At 50.5% G+C, this 17,214-nt stretch overlaps 1 protein-coding gene across 2 annotated transcripts in view; it reads right to left on the bottom strand.

Moving 5' to 3' along the window:
* ATP8A2 (ATPase phospholipid transporting 8A2) overlaps positions 1 to 17,214 on the bottom strand; it is a 476,394-nt gene that overhangs the window by 457,490 nt on the left and 1,690 nt on the right. The window contains exon 1 of one of the 2 annotated variants that reach the window (XM_036228444.1): positions 9,778 to 9,877. The exons of the other annotated variant lie outside the window; for it this stretch is intronic. Coding sequence (XP_036084337.1) covers positions 9,778 to 9,817 — 40 coding nt within the window. The 5' untranslated portion in view covers positions 9,818 to 9,877. Of the gene's footprint in view, positions 1 to 9,777; positions 9,878 to 17,214 lie in introns of those variants that run through there. 2 annotated transcript variants of the gene reach the window in all.

The raw sequence follows: 17,214 nt of genomic DNA on the forward strand, positions 1-17,214 counted from the left end.
GTTGTGGGCATTGCCCTGGCGCATCTTGTCAGCGTCATCGCCCTGCGTAAAACAGCCCGGACGATGACCTTGGAATCCCTCTGCCCCCCTGGGGCGCTGCGGTCCTGCTCCACAGGCATGCTCACGCGGCCAAGACCTCCACGAAATTATCACAGGCCACAGACACTCAGCTCCTCATTGTGTTGACTCGCAAACTGAGTCCAATCATAGCCCTAAAACTCAGTAACTACACACCACTGACACGAGGTATCAGATCACTAACCGCGACACAAAGATCATCTTCGTCACCAACAATGTATTTATCACGGCCCACAATTTCATCAACGGAGTTTAAAAGAAATCCCTAAAAACTCAAAGTTGGGAACGAGCTAAAAAGTCTAGCTTCATCCCCTGGTGATAAAACCTGCTTCATCTTCTCATCGTGACTCAGTGGCGCTAAGAGCCCATTAGGGTTTGAACATCGCCTCCTGGGACGGTTTTCTTCTGTATGTAGTTCCTCTGTTTTTCTGGCACAGTCATTTAAGCAATATATTACAGAGAAAATATACACTAAGAGGGAAGCATTTTTAAAATGTGTTGCTCAAACACACACACACACACACACACACACACACATCCACACACACACACACACACCCCTCCAGTCAATGACTGACCTCTGGGAGGAGAAAATGCTACCGAGATGCCCGCTGCCTGTCACAAAGGCCGTTCCCGGGGTCGGTGAGGTTTACACCTGCTCTCCCGAAACTGGCCAGCGCATGACCCAGAGTTCACATAATCAGAACGTGCATGATATCAGAAGATTCTTCCTATAAACACTGATACTATCTGAAGACAGCCAAAGACTCAAGCAACCAGGTTGTATTAGCGACTAGGTTCAAAGGAATATCATAGCAGTTCAGGGTACCGTGACAAAGTCAGTTTGTAAAATTCGTTTTAGGTGGATGTGTTAGAGTGTGCCCCAGGGAGATTTTCCCTCCATTTAAGAGGAAGACAGAATAACCCCGGAATGAATCCCAGAGGAACCTAAAGACACGGCTCTCTCGTCCGCCACTCCCCCTGGACACTGGACAAGTCCTGATACCTGCCCTTTCCTAGCCTCGGGATCCTCACCTAGACCGGAGGGTATTGGGCTGCCAGATAATCTTATTCCTGAAGGTCTACAATCCCACAGACAGTCGATCAAAAAGGCTCGGGCCAGGTCATCTGCAGTCATGCTTACCAACAGAAATATAACGCGAGCCGCGTGTGCAGTCGTACATTTTCTAGTAGCCGCAGTCAAAAAAAAAGTAAAAAGAAAAGAATCTTATATTTTATTTAAGTAGCTGCAACATTATTTCAATGTACACTAAGCATAAAACATTCACGGGGTGTTTTATGTTCCTTTTTCGTAATGTCTTCAAAATCCAGAATGAATGTTTCACTTACAGCACAGCTCGGGGTTCACCTGCGCACCTTGGGGCTCACCTGCGCACTGCAGGGCTCACCCGCGCACCTCGGGGCTCACCCGCGCACCTCGGGGCTCACCGTACACTGCAGGGCTCACCCGTGCACCTCGGGGCTCACCCACGCACCTCGGGGCTCACCTGCGCACTGCAGGGCTCACCCGCACAGCTCGGGGTTCACCCACGCACCTCGGGGTTCACCCGCACACCTCGGGGCTCACCGCGCACTGCAGGGCTCACCCACGCACCTCAGTGGCCTCGTGCGGTTGGCTGGTGGCCACCACACTGGACGGCGGAGATCCAGAAAGTCACCTTTGCATTTACTAACACGTCTGACTCTGAAGTGTCGCCCACCCTGTGCCAGGGGTCCTGGGCTCTCTGGAGGACGCTCACTGGCCAGGGCGGGGGGGAAGGAAACACCGCTCCCTGCTCGCCCCTCACCAGGAGGCGCCTCTGCCTCACGCCCCGCTCACCCCTCCCCGGTTTCCACGTCTACGGCTTGTCGATTCCGACTCGGCCGGTCCTTCCTTTCATCCCTGAAGGTCCCTGGTTCAGGCCTTCGCTTGTTCCACCCAGAGCCGCCTGACGGCCCGGACCGGCACTTCCTTTGCAATCCCCGCTGCGTCTTCGCCCCATTTACTTTGGCCTGCGGTGCCTGCTCAACCACCTGCCCACACTGGTGCCCTCCCTTGAGAAAAATGTGCCCGAACCCTAACATCGGAGGGTCAGATAGTTGGAGAGATGTTCCTTCCTGGCACCGGGGAGGGTCGACGTGACCTTGAACGCGGAGTGGACCCGGAGAGCCGACTCCTCTCATTCCTGCCAGCGCGGATGAGCGGGGCACGGGTCGGTCGGTCGTTTGGGGAAGGGACGTGATGGGAGCCGGGGGAGGGGACGCCGCAGAACCTGATACTGTCAGCGATCTGGGCAGGTTAGACTCAGCTGCCGAGCGAGTCCTGAGAATCCGGGGGACAGACGGCTGCGCTGGGAACCCTTCGGGGGTTCACAGATAAAAATTCTGGAGCTTTAACATCAGACCTGTGCCTCCTCGGTACTTTAGAAGAAAGAAAAGGAAACAGAAAAGCGTCTTAAATAGGGATAATCATTAAGCGGCTAAAAATAGCTGGTAAGAGGACTGACCCGCGGCGCCAGCCTGGGCGTCTGCGCCTTCGGCCAGCTCTGCTTTCTCCCTCCGCATGTGAACCAACTTCACCACGACGCGAAGGTCATTAAGGCCTGGGGTGGGAAAGCCACCATCTTTGAACGAGAGCCCAAACCTCGAACTAGAGAAGGACTTACTCCCCGTGGGAGTTTGCTCGCCCTAGGCTCCCACAGGGTCAAGTCTCCATAATGTGCTTAAAATACCTGCGGTAATCCTGGGATCCTCAGGGCTGCGAGGGATAACACCGCCTCTGGACAGAGGGAAAGGGAAAAGGCGCGAACGCCCCACGGAAATGTGCGAGAGGCGACGTTTTCTTCTTGCTTGGCATCAGATTATGGAAGAGTAGGAAACTTACTTGCAAATGTGAAAGCTCTAAATCAGAGTTAATCAGGATCGGATCAGGTATCAGATTCTGAAACTTACAGAGAGGCAGTGAGCCAAAGTGAGAGATGATGAACTGTCAGACTTACACGCACATAACGTGCATGTGCGCGCGCACACACACACACACACACACCCCTATGGAGCACGTTGGCTCAGTGCCCCCTCCCTGGTCATACACTCTCATGAACGCATCTCTGCGGGGAGACCCAGGTAGCCACGCAGGTGTGACTGGGTCCTGTCACGCCGTCTGCGTACTTTGCAGGAGCAGCTGACCGCCCCACTCTCCTGCAAGGTAAGGGCCCTCTCCTAGGTCCTGATTCTGTGTTTGCCTTTGATGATGGATGGCGAGAAACTCCCCAGGCATTAATATGAGAGCACTTTTATTTTTAGCATTTCTTAATGGTTGTTACCATTTGCTCTGAGCACTTTTACCAGCCTAATGGATGTAAATAACCTCCTGACCAGAGGTTGTATTTAGCAGATGTAAAGATCCAAGGAAGAAAGGCAGACAGACATCCATCTTTAAAGGTGCTCTGCCCAAACCCGTCCATAAACGTAGGAAAACACTTTAGAGAATAATTTTAATTCAATCCATTTGTCTAGCCAGCACCTCATCAGATCAGGGTTTAAGATAACATACCGGTTAGAAAAGCAAAATCGATTATCGAACAATGGAAGCCATCAGCTGAGGCGCTTGTTGGCCACCTGCAGGGTGGAAATGGCCTTGAGGGCAGAACGACTTCTAAGGGAAGGTGACAACCTCTGGAGACCTGAGAGGGAGAGCACTCTACATAATCAGAGCGCTCCGTGGGCGATCACGTACCCCTGGACAATGACGCAAAAAAGAGGTCGCCCGCATGCTGCAGCGATGGCCCTCTGCAGCCTCCGTCGTGAGACTCCGAGGGGAGGGTTGTTCGCCAGGTCTGCCACTATGCAGCATACGCAGGCGGGGGTGGGGGGCGGGGGGGGGGGGTGCTGGCCTTGGCTGACGCCAGGCATCGCGAGAGAGGTTTGACATGTTGCCGATAAGGCCTGGTCGCATCGCGAAGTTCTCTTAGCGCACTAAGTAATTAACACGTGCATCTTTGTGCACATTATTACTCACTCGTCATAACCACCCCGTGAGGTACGAAGTTCATGTTCATCTGTAACGAGAGTAAAGGGAGCTTTCCGATGCTGTACAGGTAGGAAATGACGAGAGTCAGAATTTGGATCCGTTTCTCTAACCCGAAAGCCTGGTGTTTCAACCCTTACGCACATGTTACTACCTCAAAGAAAACTCCAAACACAATCTAGACTCTTAGACCAAGTCCAGAAAAAACCCGTGACACAGCTTAGCCAAGTCTTGCTTACTGAGCACCCAAAGGGTAGAGAGCACAGATAATGAGAGGAAACTGAGTCCGGTTCTTTGTTTATTTCCCTCTGAGGAACAGAAAACACAACGGAATGAATGAACTGGTTCTGTTCGACTTCGGTGTGTCATTGAAGTGGGCAGTCTGGAGCTGGCCGAGAGAGCACTGGCCTCGGGAATTAGCTAGTCCTGCTGGAAGTTAACCAGCCAGCAAGGAACGCTTCCGAATCATTCTTCTCGTCGGGGAGATGAGGGGGCCCAACCCTCTCTGAGACACCGCCCAGGCCTCACATTCTCACCTCACAGCTCCCCAATTCTCCTCATTCTCCCTCTTGAGGCGTGGGACAGGGTATGGGAAAACTAAGTCCACATAGGAACCCAACAAAACAAACAAACAAACACCCTCGATGACCAAGAAAAGCCAGAAGAAGTGGAAAGGCGAGTGTGGGATTTGGCGGCAGGCTCTTGGGTGGCTTCTGGAAGACCAGCCACCCTCCCGTGCCTGGATTTGGTCTGTGAGTTTACTGCCCCTTGCTCTTCTCTGCTCATCTTTTATCACTTAGTCAAATCCATAAACTTGGTAAGACAGGGAGGAAGCTTCTGCCCTAGGGCGCGCTGACGCCTCAGTCCATGGGCTCCATCCCCCCCTTCCCTCCCCTCGCCCCGTGCCACACACCCCGGCGGGAGGTCTGAGACACCTGGGCACAGACAGCAGAACTGGCAAAAAGACAACTGAATATCCAAGTTAAGAGAGAAGGTCAAAGACATCGTACAGGCGAGAAATAATAATCCCAGAATTATTTGACTCAATAGTGTGCAGCTCGCCGTATGATCCCGAAGCAGACTGTGATCTCTGATCCTGTCGTAGCTGTAAAAATTGAGGGCATAAGTTGAAGGGACTACAACACTAGGCTCACCCAGCTCCAGACCCTGCCAAGACACAACAAACAGGAGGTGACGTGCGGGCGCCAAGCCTCTCAAACACGGAGCTGCTGCTGTGTTATAGAAACACGGGCTAGGGCGCAGTTTCACTGCCCAAAGGGAGGCTCCCATGAATGAAATCACGGCAGTGCCACTCACGTGTCTGGAACGGGGGTCTATTACAAGACCCGAAACATGACAATTAACTGGTTTCTTTTAATGAGAAAAAAAAAAAAGACTATGCTTTACTTTTTTTCATTAAACTTTTTGGGATCGTTTTAGATTCAGTGCGGTTGTGAGAAACAACACAGAGATTTCTCGTTTATCTTTCCCCCGAGCAGTGACATCTTGCGACACTACAGAACGATACTGGCATTGGGTAAGTCAAGACACGGAGCGTTTCCATCACCGCAAGGACCCGTCGGGTTGTACTTTTATCTCTCCCATCCCCACATCCGCCTCCACCCCTGGCGACCTCTAATCCCTTCTTTACTTCTATAATTCCGTCATTTCATGGGTGTTATAAAGGTAGGATCAGACATCAGGTAAGCTTTCGGAACTGGGCTTTGTTTTTTTACTCAGTGCAACTCCCCAGAAAGCCATCCAAGCGGTTGGGCAGACCAGCGGTTGGTTCTTTTTTAACTGCTGAGTAGTATTCCACGGTGTGGATACACTAGTATGTTTAGTCATCCAGCCATTGAAGGAAGGACAGCCAGTGTGTGGCTATCACAAACAGAGCTGCCACGGACATCGACGTACACATTTTTGTGTGAAGGTGTTTCCACTTCTTGGGAATAAACTCCCAAGAGTACGACTGCTGTGGCCAACGGGAGTTGCATGTTTAGCTTTACAAGAGACCACCAAACATTTTACATCCCCAGCAACAGTGTAAGCGTGATCCAGTTTCTCCGCGTCCTTGCCAGGATTTGGCGATGCCACTATGTTTCATTATAGCTATTCTGATAGGTGTGCCATGATTCACTTTGTAATGAACACGGAGATCCAGAGATGGAAGGGAGAGACCCCACAGCCGTCTGGGAGTCTTTAAGTCTTTTCCTGGTCCCTGAGATTATCTTAAGGTGCACGATAAATGAGCCTTTGCCTTACGCTAGCTCTGGGAGGGAGTAGATAGAAGAGCATCGTCTTAGTGTACTATAGAACAGCTACCAACTCTGACAGCAAATATAATACTCAGCTCAAACTTCTGGAAGCATTCTCTGTGGTATCACAAAAGCAAAGCATGCATGGCACTTGTCAAACTTTTATTGACAGTACTAGCGAATATGATCAGATAAGAAAAAAATAAGAGTTATAGCAATGATAAAGGAAGAAACCAAATTATTTATGGATAACGAGATTATCTACACAAAAAAAAATTAAGAGAATCTTTAAACTATCAAATTTATAAGACAGTTCACTGGGGTGTTGGATACACAATAAATGAAAAAAACCCAGTGAGTTGTCTACACAGCAGCGACAACCAATTAATTGAATAATCCCACTTGTTATAGAAACAGAAAGAAGTCTCTTGGAATCAACCTTTTAAAATGCATAGAAACCTGATGGAGAAACTTATGATGCTTGAACAAAAGATATAAAAGACATTAAATAATGAGAGAATACTTTGTAATTAAGAAGACACAATATTTTTTAAATGTCTATTCTCTCCAGATTAGTCGATAAACTTAATGAGAATTTAACCAGAATCCTAACAGGAATGTTTTGGTTTGGTTCTCAGAAAAGGCTCTTTTAAAAATACGTATGACAAGTAGCTCGTCCCAGATGGCTGTGGGGTCAAATCCATCCGTGATCGTGGTCCCCTGGACAAATGGGGGGCCCCGCATTCATGAGAGACCCCTCCTCACTCATGCCCCCTCCTTTCTCAATAAATTTTACTTCCTGTCAAAAAAAAAAAATACTCATGTAAGAGTAAAGGACCAAAAAGAGCCAAGACATTTTTGCAGAACAGGTGAAGAAGGCGCATGCTAGTTCTACCAGCAACAGAGCCCCCTCCCAGCTCCACACCTCTGCTAACTGGGAAGGGAGATTTCAGCGCCCAGGCCTCTCCTGGGCCAGCCCCCAGCATCCAGCAGACGGCCGCCCCTGACCCTCCGCACCCGCCCCCCGCCCCCCCTCCCACACACACAACACTCACAGCCATGCCTCTTCTACCTGCCTCGGGCACCATCCGAACTGGCCTTACAAGGCCCTATATTCAAGTTCACCCCAGGGAGCCGACGCGCCCACACGGTATGTGAACACTGTACACTGTAAACGCCCCGTCTCCTGAGCCATCCGGTCCTGTAGGACGTGCAGAGTGTCATCACCAAGACCCCGCAGACCCTCCACCGCCAGACTTGTTCCCTTCATTGCTCTGCCTGATGACCCTGCTTCTCATTGTCGACCTCAGGTCACTGTCTCTCCTTCTCCCTTAAACACCCTTAATTTGACATTCGGGCCATCTGTGGTATGATGGCAGTTATCAGTCTTAAAGCAAAACAGCCTCCCTGGAACTCACGCCCCTTCTCCAGCTACTACCCCATTTGCCCTCCTCCCTTTCTACCAAATTTATCCAAAAGAGTTTTCTGGACACGCTGTGCCCCGGATGTCCCCGTGGTCTCTCTAGAAACTGCGCTGGAGACCTCCATCCCAACAATTACACAAAAACAGCTCTTCTCAAGGTCACCAGTGACTTCCACGTTGCTAAGTCCAACAGTCAGCTCTCAAGCCTCCCCTTTCCTGAGCTCCGGGCAGCACAGGGCACAGCCCAGCACTCCCTGCTTCCTGCATATTTGACACCCCCCCCCAAGCTGCTGAGCAGCCCCCTGGGGGTCTCGTGACCTCACTGGCCACCCTTCCAGCCCCTCTGCTGCTGCTCTACCCTCCCCAACCTGGAAATGCTAGAGCGCCGAGGACCCCTTTCTTTTTGGCCAAATGTGTACACACCGGTTATGTAATTTGCAGTGCCCAGTGCAAAATGATAACACAGGCCCCTCGCCCCCAAATTATTACCACATCCAAGACAGCAGCAGCCAAGCAGGAAAGCAAACCCCAGCATCGTCTGAGGGCAAGGCCCCTGCAACAGCACAGCCACCCGCGACTGGGGCCAGCCTGCTCAGGACCTGCGAATTCCTCTCCTGTACAGAACAGTCCCCTGAACTCCAGGCTCCCAAGTCCAGCTGTGTACTAAGCGCCTCTGCTTGGCCTTCTAGTACACACTTCACATGCTCAGAACAAACTCCCGACGCCCCCTCCTTCCTCCAGAGACCCCGGGTCTTTCTGCAGCCTCCCCCATCTCTGTGGTAAGGGGTACGTTCTTCCAGGTTCTCAGACCAAAACCCTCTGAGCCATCTTTGGTTCTCCTGCTCACATCCAAATCGTGAGCCAATGTCATGGGCTCTACCACCAAACATATGGAGGAAGTGCCCCCTGCCCCCTCCGCTGGCCACAGGAGCCATCTGGCACCTAGATTGTCGCTGCCCTTCCCCCACCCGCCACTGGGCTCCCTGCTTCAGCCCTTGCTCCCCAGAGCCTAGTCTCACCCTGCAGCCCAGCGGTCCCCAGCACCGGGAGCCCCCTCAGAACGAAGCTGAGCACGTGCATTGCGGAATGAACACGCACGTTACTCAAGTTTTAAGAAAAACGGGTCCAAATTAACTGACAGCGTTTCCCTCCCACAGCGCAGCCGCAGGCGTGGTACAGTCGCTGGCTTTTATGCGCCTGTTTTCTCAAAACGAGAAACAACAGGAAGGTTACAAGTGACGCCAGCTCCAAACCGCAACCCCCGCACCTTCTTCACGTGGAAGCGCCACCTGTAAAGTCGGCAGGCGTTCTGCAATGCTCAGGAGTCGCATTGGTTTTGAAGCTCCGTTTCCATTTTTCATTATCTAGGGGTCTGTATCATAATCACATCACACGCAACTTAGTAAGATTTGGGTTTCTAAACATGCAAAAATTAATAACAATAATAAAATACTATGATAATGACAACACAGGCGTCTACCGCCGCGAGCGGTGGGGGACAACGTGTGGAGCAGGGGTGGGTGGACGGCGTTCCAGGATTAGGCGGCTGCACGCCTGGCGCCCGGTGTGGGAAACGCTCGTGTGACCCATCGGCTCCCTCTGCGCCCTTCGGCAAACCCCGAGAAGGGCCGGGCCGGGCGCCTGCAGGAGGCGACACAGTCTCTGCGCGCAGCAGCCGCGCCCACCGCCGCGGGGGGCACGGCCGGGGTCACGGTCGGGGTCACGGCCACCGGCCGCCGCGTCCCCGCGCAGGGCGGCAGAGCATGCGCACGGGCGCGCACGCACTCGGCCGGGCGGGGGTCCCCGCCGCCCCCGGCCCTGGCCGGCCCTGGGGCTCCGGGGGGTCGTGGCGCCCAGTCCCCCAGCGAGGGCCACGCGTGGCATCGTCAGACCCACAGGAGGGGGTGGCCGGGCGCAGGGCAGGGCGGCGTCACCTAACGGCCCCCGCGCCCGCCCGCCGAACCCCCCTCGGCACGTCCCCGCCCGCTCACCAACGGCCGAGCGGACCCGCGGCCTCCGCGGCGCGGACATGCGGACCCGCAGCCTCCGCAGCCGCGACAACCTCCGAGCTCTGTCCTGGCCGGGGCCGGTCTGCATGTCGCCGCAGGCGGGGCCGGCGCGGCCCCGGGCGAGTGGCGGGCGCTGCGCGCAGGCCTGGGCGCAGGGCCGGGGGCCCGAGGGCCATGGGCTGCAGCCTGGGCGGCGAGCGCGGGCGCCGGAGCCGCTGCGGCCAACGGGGGGTGCGCGTCCTGCCGCAGCCGCTGGCCAGTGCGGCGGCGCCCGCGGGGCTGCGGCACCGCGGGCGGGGGCCGGCCGCCCGCGGGGTGCTGGCGGGAGGAGCGGGCCCGGGGCGAATCTGGAACGTTGAGCAGCCCTAGGGGCCTTAGGCGGCGCAGGAGGCCAGGAGGTGGGATCGTTGGCGGGGAGAGGGGTCCGCGCCCCTCAGGGTGCCGCTTCTGCCTGTGCCTGCCCGTCCCTGTCATGGGGTGCAGGTGTCTCGCATGAATCGTTCAGGGCTCCTAACTTCCCTTCTTTTCTGCGGTTTCTGTTCTTCCATGGCCCGGTTGGTGGGGCTGTGTAGGTTCACAGGGACGTTATTTCTGAGGTGTCTGATGCATGGCCTGGACCTGGACGTGGCCTGGGTCGCTAGACTCCTAACCCTCGGCCCCCATGGGTCTGGAATTCTGGCTAGTGGCACGTTAAACTTGTGAGAAATCCTGGGGAGTACTTAGCACCACTCCTTGCCGCCCCCCCCCCCCACCACCACACATCTTCCATGGAAACAAAGTCTTTGAGAGGTGAGGTGACTTGGCCAAGGTCACCTGATCTATTTTTTATTGTTTTCACTTATCTGTTAATGCTCTGGGTCCTTCTAGGTACACTTCCATTAAGGGGGAAAAAAAAAGCAACAACAACAACAAAACAATCTTTAATATCTGATGACATCTGACCTCAGAGTGGGAAAAAAAAAAAAAACGATTCCTATAAGAGTCTCACCCTAGTTTACTGCTGTGGTCATTACCTCATTTAACATAAATTAAACCTCAGAGATTGACAGGAACGGAGTCCAGCAGAGAGAGTGAGAGTGGGGGAGACAACCCTGGGGGTCCCCCCACCCCCGCCCTTGCTCCTCCCGGCCAGCTTCTGCTCCTAAGGATCACCTCAGGAAAAAAAAAAAAAAAAAAATTGCAGAACAGAGGGACAGCTGTTATGAAAACTGTAGGCTGCCAGTTATAGCTTCAAGCAAGATTCCTTGCCTGTCTATTCTGGGTCCTCAAAAAAAAAAAAAAATGTTTCTGAGAAGAAATGAGTCCTTAGTTCAAGAAGACGACAATGTTCCAAAATTGTTGACCAGCGTTTTCAGGGGGCAGTTTTCTCAGTGGCCCTTCATACCTTACAGCTAGTTAATCCTAGCAATGAGTTGGTCAAAAACGTTGTCCCTAATGATGCAGTAAAATTGTTTATGGACAATAATCCTTTGAGGGCCTAAGCAGGACTGAAAGGGACCTGAGTGGAAAACATGGCTTTTTTCAACCCCAAACTTTAAGATAAATAGAAAAAATCTCCATAAGAAAAAATAGAGGGTTAAAAAAAAAATTTAAAAGAAGCCGACTATGTTAAATATAGAACATCTGCGGTGACCACCACAGGCTGGCCCAGTGTCCGGCCATGGTGTCCTGCAGCTCTGCCACGCGATGGGGTTGTCGCTACTGTTTTCATGCTTATTTTGCAATAGCCAGAGCCATCCCAGTGAGTCTACAGGGAAAGGTAGCCCCACCGCTCACCGCGAAGGGCACAGCGCAGATGCCAGGAGCAGTAGATGGGCACCTCACCTGAACGTGTGGTGTCGCACTGATTGCCATTAACTCACCTGAGACCGACTGGTTGGTGTCTCTCTCGGGAACTTAGATTAGGACGACATCTGACCGCAGAATCCAGACCTAAATCCTCTCTATCTTTGAGGTCTTCGAGGGATATAGATACACAGAGTGCTGGCAATGACCAGTATTTATTACTGCTTTAGAACCCAAATGCCAGTACGGATCACTCACTAACCTATGCTTGACCTCTCAGAGAAACCCTTGCCCTCTTGCAAAAGAGAAGTAGAAGAAAAAAGAAAGTATTTCTAGACAGCCGTAACAGCACAAATCAAAAAGCATGCTTTTATATAAACAAAATTGAAGACTTTAATCACCACACATGCATTTCCTTTCACGTCTGCTGAACAGACTAATGAAGTTAATTCCAGTTTTGAACACGTGCCCTCCGTGCAGGATGAGAACAGACTCAGGTTTTACTAGATTCTAAAGTTCATCAGCCCTCTAGTGGGCAATCATGTTATTGCTTTCTCTCCACTCCTGTGATTATTTGGAGGGGGAGAGGGGACAATATCATAGACCCACCTCCCCTACTACTGGAGTGGCCACACGCTGACCAATCGGACTAAGTCTCCCTGGAAACTGGGTTTAATCTCCAGGTTAAAAGGTGATTTGAGCAGGAAAAACCAGAAGGCCTTACACGGAGATGGATACAATTGAGGACAGAGGGTCCCGAGCTGTAAGGAGGAAGCACGGGCCACTCCCAGGACTTGGTGTGATTGAATAAACTCCCTTTTTACTTAAGAGAATGTGAAAACCTAGACTTTCTACATAGGAAGGACTTAGAGAAGGAAAGAGCGAGAAAACGTACATTGAAGCGGTCACAAATTCTGCTTTTATTTAGAGCGTAGTTTTTGGAGGGATGATGATGGAGATTAACGGAGCCAGGAAATTAAACCTCTCCCAAACCACTCCTGGAAGTAACGACTCAGGTTTGTATCACTCACAACCAAAATATTACTGATTGATACAAATCCCTTCACCCCTGTGTCATCTAATTTACCTAGAACATGGTATCGTAATGCCACGTGGAAGTGAATGGGCGTCAACATAAAAACAAAACAACGGCAAACCTTTTCAAAGTGTTTCACAACATATTTGACTTCAAAAATAAAATGTATTTAAAAGTAAAATGGGCATCAGGTGGTATACTGGCCACGGTATTAGGTCTCATCACAAAAAAACAAAAGCCCCTAATCTCGTATCCTACATATGTTTGGACCTTCTGATTCTCATTGTGTGATGCGTTTTGGGATGATGGACATAAAGAATGCCCATCTGATAAAAATTTCCATCAGTGTCTTCCTTTCATTTACATCATTCTCTATAAATAAAGTAACCGTGTCTGATTTCAGTGATGATGAGTTCTTCAAATATTTCTCAATTGTTTCCTATTCTCCGAGAAAGTTTAGGGCTCAGAGTCAAAATGTCCAAATGGTGGCCTTCTGCCGACAAGATAAATTTTTTAAAATCAAGAGGAAATTTCAAAGAATTATAAAAGCAGTTAAACCATGATTTCTGTTAAAATCAGATTGCACAGTTTAAAATCAGTTACAATGCCCAGTAAAATAAGTTTCACAGAGTCATTTTAATGTCAGTATTTTTTATCTTAGAATAATCTATATCACCAGGGGGAGTTGATCTTCAATATTTAGATGAATTTTGAAGATATATAAATTTTTATATATATATGTATACATATGTGTGTGTGTGTTTACTAATATATAAATTTTTTTCCCTGTTTTCCTTCAACTCTTTTTTTCTGAATTACATTCTAACTTTGGATGAGAGGTCTGCTGTCCCGTTTGGGCAGCTCGTGTAAAAATGCCAGTAAAAACAGTAGAATAAAGAAAGACGGGTTTCTTGGTCCAGTCACTACATGTCTACAAGCCTGGTATTCTCCACATGTAGATGCATAGGTGGGTCCCTTTAAACTCAGAAGGGCGATGATCCTAAAAATACAATTCGAATGGGAGAAGCATCTAGTGCCACACTGGCACTCACGAGAGAACTGGGCGTGGACAGTCCCCCACGTCCTTTCTTGACAGCCTTGGATCAGTCGGTGGACAGGTCTCCCATATAAGGGAGTCACTTATTAAGCCAGGACACGGACTGAACTGCACATCCCTGCTGCCCACCGCACCCCACCGCCCCCCACCCCAATTCGGTAAGTGGTGGGCGGGCCCAGACATCTGCCTTTTCGTGAGCATTCTGGCTGATTCTTATGTGCACAATCTATGCTTCATTCTGAGAAAACTGTTTTAGATTCAATCCAACTTTCTATGCATTGCACAAGCAGAGAGCGGAGTGGCCTTTTATTGGGTTGATCTAGCCAGGATGGGCCCCTGAACGCGTGGGTTGCCGACTCTGGTCACAATCCTGCCACTTACTCACCTGAGAGTCAGAATACTCCATATGGGCTCAGATAGAAAAAGCACCAGAGAGGGACAAACGGGCCAGGTGGGTGGAGCCCCAGAGAAAGGCAGAGCATTCAGGCGAGGAGACATGAGCGTGTGCGATGCGTGATCATGCACAAGCGCACACGTGTGTGCGCAGGAATGGGAAGCACCTGTCACCTGGGTGTGCTTCCAGCATGGGGTGCCTGACGATGGTTCAGGCGGGAGGGCCGAGAAAGCCACCTCACCTCCAGAGCGCTCATCCAGGACCTCAAGCCTCGGCATCCAGGTGAGGCGAGAGCGGGCGTGACCACCTCTGTCAGCCACACTTAAGGAAGGCGGGCGTGTGGGAAACAGCACCGAAAACGGACTTGGCAAAGGAGCCGCCGTTCCCACCCCGCCCTTCCTGCCCCCTACATGCCGTCACGGCCCGAAAGGCGGTCTCGACCCAGGATACCCTCCCTGGCTTCCTCTCAGGAAAACTTCGAGGAAAGAGGGGACACAGCGAGATACGAAGGGAAGTGCGCGTGCCGGGGCGGGGGAGGGGGCGGCGGGGAAGATGATGTGGGCAGAGGACGGTGTGAACAGGGCAGTGAACAGAGAGTTCACAGGAACGTGGGCAATTTACTTCCGCCACGGTCACTGACAGGCGACTGCTTGCAGTCCCTGATTCTCACCTAGTTTTTATAACAACTTGTTAACCTCGTGAGGGTTATCTTAGTCACAATGAGACCGCATGACGGGTACATCCACATAACAAGGTACACAACATGCGCCATGTCGCAATAGGCCTACCGTGAATAGGGGGGTGAGGGTGTGACCAGCCACCCCTCCCTGTCATAGATCTGGGGACACGTTGAGTACATGTTGAGTCAGCATGTCATGACTACACGACATGCCGACTGATTTACACACTGAGCGAGGACACTGTGACAAATCTGGATAGTAGCTACAAATAAGGCATTTGTAAATTTCATTTTTTACTTCACATATTTAAAAAAAGAATACTTTTCAATAAATGCTGCTGGAATGACTGGATATCCACATGCGAAAACGTGAATTTAGACCTTTATATCTCACCAGATACAAAAATTAACTCAAAATCGATCATAGACCTAAGTATAAAAACTAAAACTATATAACTTTTAGAAGGAAACAAAGAAGGGCTTTGTGATTTTAGATTAGGCAAAGAATTCTTAAATAGGATACCAAAAACGCAGACCATAAAGAGAAAACGATGAATTGGATTTCATCAAGATGAAAAATGTTTGCACTTCAAAAAACACCAGTATGAAAATGAAGATACAAGCCACAAATAGAAAATATTTGCAAGTCATGTATCTGATAAAGGACCTATATCTGAAAACAGTTCAATAAGAAATAGACAATAAGTTTGAATAGAGACTTTACCAGAGAAGAATACACGAAGGGCTCAGAAGCACAGTAAAATATCGTCAGCATCACTACGGAAATGCAAGTTAAAAACAACGGCTATAATAAAAGGCAGACAGTAACAAGTGTCAAGGATGTGGAGAACGTGGAACCCACACGCATTGCTGGTGAGAATGTAAAATGGCGCAACCATCTTGGAAAACATTTTAGCAGTTTCTTAAAAAGTTCAGCATAAACTTATCCCATAACCTGGCCATTTTGCTCCTAGAAATCCAGCACGAAAAATAGAAACATCCATTCACACAAAAACTTGTACACAAATGTTTCTAGCAGCATTATTCATAATAACCCCAAACTGGAAAGAACTTGAATGTCCATTGACTGGTGAATGGATAAATAAAAGGTGGTATGCCCATACATGGAATACTATTCAGCTATGAAGAGGAAGCAACAACTGTTAATATGTTCTGTGACATGGATGAACCTCACTGAAATAACGCTAAATAAAACAAACCAGATGTAAAAGACCACGCATCTCATGATCCTATTGACATGAGATTCTCAGAAAAGAAAATCTACAGAGACACAAAAGCACCTGGGCGGCTGCCTGGGACTCGGCGGAAGTGGAGATGGACTTAAAGTGGGCACACACATCGTCGGGGCAAGGTTTTAAACTGGACTATGCTGATGGTTCCGTGACTATAAATTCACGAAAGATTGTTGAATTCTACCTTTAAAATGGGCGAGCTTTTATCATACATGAAATATGCCTCAATAATGCTGTTAAAAAGTTTAAGAACCAGAATTTTGACTTTGTAAAGTCCATAAATGGACTATCGAATTTAAAAAATAAAAACAAATGAAAAGATGATCCAGTACTTTCTTCCCCTGCCTCAGTGGGTCATCGCCTCGGCTCTAAGGTGCAGGCATCCCCAAGTTAAAAATCTCTGTGGTCCTGTCATAAGACCCCACTCTGAGATGCTCATGAAAACTGTCGATTCCTGAGCCTCATCCTCCCATCGGGCCCCCAGGGGCTGACTCAGAGTGTCCAGGGAAGAGGCCACGAACCTGCACGTTCACCAGAGTCCCAGGCCACGTGAGCAGCGCCCCAGAGCTCCAGGACCTCCAGGGGCAGTGGGAGGGTGGGGTGCAGATTAAGGAGCACTGGGTGAGGGCTGTGAACTGGGAAGCGGGTGCACCCTGCTTTTGCCTGGGCGAGAAAGAGGCCCTGGGAACCCTGGGCGTGGGGAAGCGGCCTCCACCACTCAGTTTTTTAGTGCCAGTGAAAGCCTGTGCCTCTGCCACGAAGATCAGATTTTACCTATAAACAAGAGAGACTGGAACACGGGTGCCGTTTTGCAGACTGTTGAGTCCCGCGCTAACGTATCCATTGCAGAGCGCTGGGTGTGGGCGGAAGGAAAGGCATTGAAGAAATGCAAACGCCCTTTGCCTACATGAGAGCAAAGGTAGTAGCGAGACCCACTTCCTATGTATGGCTAATTACCTCATGGTTGCGAACTATCACTTTCACCCTGTCCTGAATCAGCGAGACACTCGTTCTACATTGCATGGTGGAGCATTTCTCAGCTCGGGGTGCTTTACACAGCCTGGCTGTCTGTCCAAAAGCATGGGCTTTCTGCCAACCTAAAAAACGGGGCCGGGCGTTACTGACACAGTTTCACCCCTGCCTTGTTTTGAGAACTGGGTGTGCGTTTCCTTCCCCACGTAGCCCAGAAGCCGAGAAAGGCAGACTCCTTCTGCA

Source organism: Rousettus aegyptiacus, unplaced genomic scaffold, assembly GCF_014176215.1.
Source record: "Rousettus aegyptiacus isolate mRouAeg1 unplaced genomic scaffold, mRouAeg1.p scaffold_m13_p_11, whole genome shotgun sequence".
NCBI lineage: Eukaryota > Metazoa > Chordata > Mammalia > Chiroptera > Pteropodidae > Rousettus > Rousettus aegyptiacus.